This window comes from Eurypyga helias, unplaced genomic scaffold (assembly GCF_000690775.1).
Source record: "Eurypyga helias isolate BGI_N326 unplaced genomic scaffold, ASM69077v1 scaffold21677, whole genome shotgun sequence".
Taxonomy (NCBI): Eukaryota; Metazoa; Chordata; class Aves; order Eurypygiformes; family Eurypygidae; genus Eurypyga; species Eurypyga helias.
In genome coordinates, this window is record NW_010260063.1 from 1 (window position 1) to 2367 (window position 2367).

Consider the following 2367-nt stretch of genomic DNA (forward strand, 5'->3'; position numbering starts at 1 on the left):
AGGGCCTTGCTGGCTGCTCTCCGAAGGGAAGCAGCGTCCCCAGGCAGGAGAACGGGGTGATGGGCATCCTCATCCCAGTGCTCCCTTTGCTCTTGGGAATTCACAGTGGACTTTAGCTTGGGGAAACAACACGAAACACCCCCAAAAAGCGACCGCAGAAGCGGAGCAGCAGTGCCGGCACGCGCTTCCCCAGGGCCCGGCCGCTTGGGCAAGTGCCACCTGCATCCCATCCCCCTCCGACAAGGTTCAGCCGCCTTCCTGGTGGCTGTCAACGCAGGATGCCTTGTTAATTGATAATCACAGTTAATTAGTTTCCTACGCATTTCATTTCCTCCCCTAACAGCATGTTTCGCCGAAAACGGGGTATCGAGCCGGGACGTACTGCTGCTGCGGGACTTGTCGATGAAAGGCCCGTGGGGGGGCTCAGTAGCTTTCCTCTTGTACGTCTTCGTGACCCGGTCCACGTCTGGCTGTTTCCGCGTCATCTCCTCCATAAAGGACTGTCAAAACATGGAAGGGACAAGTCAACCTTTACCGTTTCCAGACGTTTCCCGTCTCTTGTTGCTCCAGACCCGCGCTGGGGCGTGCCAAGCCCACGGAGAAGGTGGGAGCGTTGAGCACCGGCGACGGGGGGTTGTGGGCAAGCTCCTGCAAACGCTGGAGGTCGTTCCCCAGGCTGGCCTTGCTCCAGGCGACAGCTCCGGTTGGGACACAGGCTGTTTTAATAGGGACTTCCACGAGAAAGCAATGCCTCCTCCACGGAGGGGCAGGACCCCCCGGCCCTCCCCAAGCGCCTGGGCTCTGGGCTCACCTGGTGCTCGGAGATGAGGGCTTTGACCTGGTCGATATTCTGGGGCGAAGCCTCCTGATCCCGCTGGATCAGGGTTGTCTCAGCCCACTGGATCCAAGCCAGGAGCTCTTCCAGCAGCTCTGCATTGGCCACCAGCTCGGAAAGCGCAGACTCCAACCGCTGCTGGTGCTGCTTCGCCCACGTGAGAACCTTTGGAAAGGCAGAGCCTGGTCAGCCCAGGGAAACCAGGGGCAGGAAACAAGCCAGAAGCAACGACATCCACCCTTGGTAGAGGCGTCTGCCAGCGCCCGTCGCCATCAGCCTGCAGCACAGCCCGGGGCACTCACCTCCTCGAACCTGGCTCGGATGATGGTGATCCAGTGCTTGACCGTGGTGATGCAGTCGGGATGGCAGGCGGCCAGGATGGCCTCACCCATGCCCACCGCCGCGTTCACGTCCACCCTCTTCTCCTCCACTTTCTTCATGAACTCCTGGAAGGCCCAAACAGATTATGGCACAACATCCCTCCCCCCGGTTCCGCTGGGGTCGCGTTTCGGAGCTCCCCGCTACCTTGTGCGCGTCGATGAGGGACTGCAACGCCTCGGCGTCGTCGGGGAGCGCTCCCCGAAAGCGCAGGGACTGCTCCGCCTCGGAGAGCCACTCCAGCAGCACGTGCACGGCCGCCCGGAACTCTTCCGCCTGCGGGGAGCAAAGAGGCGTCAGCCCTCCCGCCCCCCAGACGGGCAGCTCTGTCTCTCCAGCTCTTGGCAGTGAACCAAGGGCTGAACGGGGCATCAAGAACAAACGAAGAGGAGGAGGAAGAAGCCCCGTCTGTCGGCCTGGGGCTGCGCACACCCACGGACGAGGGGCCAGGCCGCTCCCCCCTCTCGGCACCGACAGCCTCTGGTCACTGCTCTGCTCCTGCTGTGCCCATCAGCAAGATCTTCCCGCCCTCCCCTTCCAAATCAGCCTTTATCGGCTCTTCTTGGGGGAAAAGGATCATAAACGCCTCGCCCCGACCCACTGCTTCGCAGCCCTCGGCGGTACCTGCTGCAGGGCTGGGGTGTCCTGCTTGTCCCGGGGAGCAGCCACCGGACAAAATCCCTTCTCCGAGGCTCCTGCTGAGCCCCCGGCACAAACCCGCATCCGGCAAAGCTCTCTGGGACCATTTCCAGGTGCAGCCTTCCGCTCACCTGCTTCAAGGCCTGCTCCAGGCGGGTTTGTTTGGACACGGACAGCTTGCACACCGTGTCCCACCGGTTGCTCAGCTCCTGCAGCTGCACCTTCACCCACGTCGTGTCGTCCCGGCTGTTCTCGATGAGCTCCCGGCCCGAGCGCTTGAGCACCTGGACCGTCCCCGTGCGCTTCCCCAGCTCCTTCTGGAAGACCTGGATGGAGAAGGGGCGGAAGCCGAGTGGGGCCAGTCAGTCCCAGCGGGGAACAACACAGGGAGAACATGAGAAACAGTCTGTAAGGTGGGTTTTGCACCCACATCCGGGATGTGCCAGGGCCTGGTGTGACGGGGGGGTGGGCAGGGCGGTACAAGGCGCCGGCAGCACTTGAGGGACCGCGCGGTG

The 2367-nt window shown here is 62.7% G+C and overlaps 1 protein-coding gene across 1 annotated transcript in view; it reads right to left on the reverse strand.

The window, feature by feature from the left end:
* Window positions 1–382: 382 nt before the first annotated feature.
* Window positions 383–2367, reverse strand: part of LOC104512077 (microtubule-actin cross-linking factor 1-like) — a gene marked incomplete at both ends in the record, with an annotated part of 6289 nt that continues 4304 nt past the window's right edge. Inside the window, 5 exons of the mRNA XM_010154922.1 lie at window positions 383–500; window positions 812–1000; window positions 1138–1281; window positions 1361–1489; window positions 1984–2178. Coding sequence (XP_010153224.1) covers window positions 383–500; window positions 812–1000; window positions 1138–1281; window positions 1361–1489; window positions 1984–2178 — 775 coding nt within the window. The remainder of the gene's footprint in view (window positions 501–811; window positions 1001–1137; window positions 1282–1360; window positions 1490–1983; window positions 2179–2367) is intronic.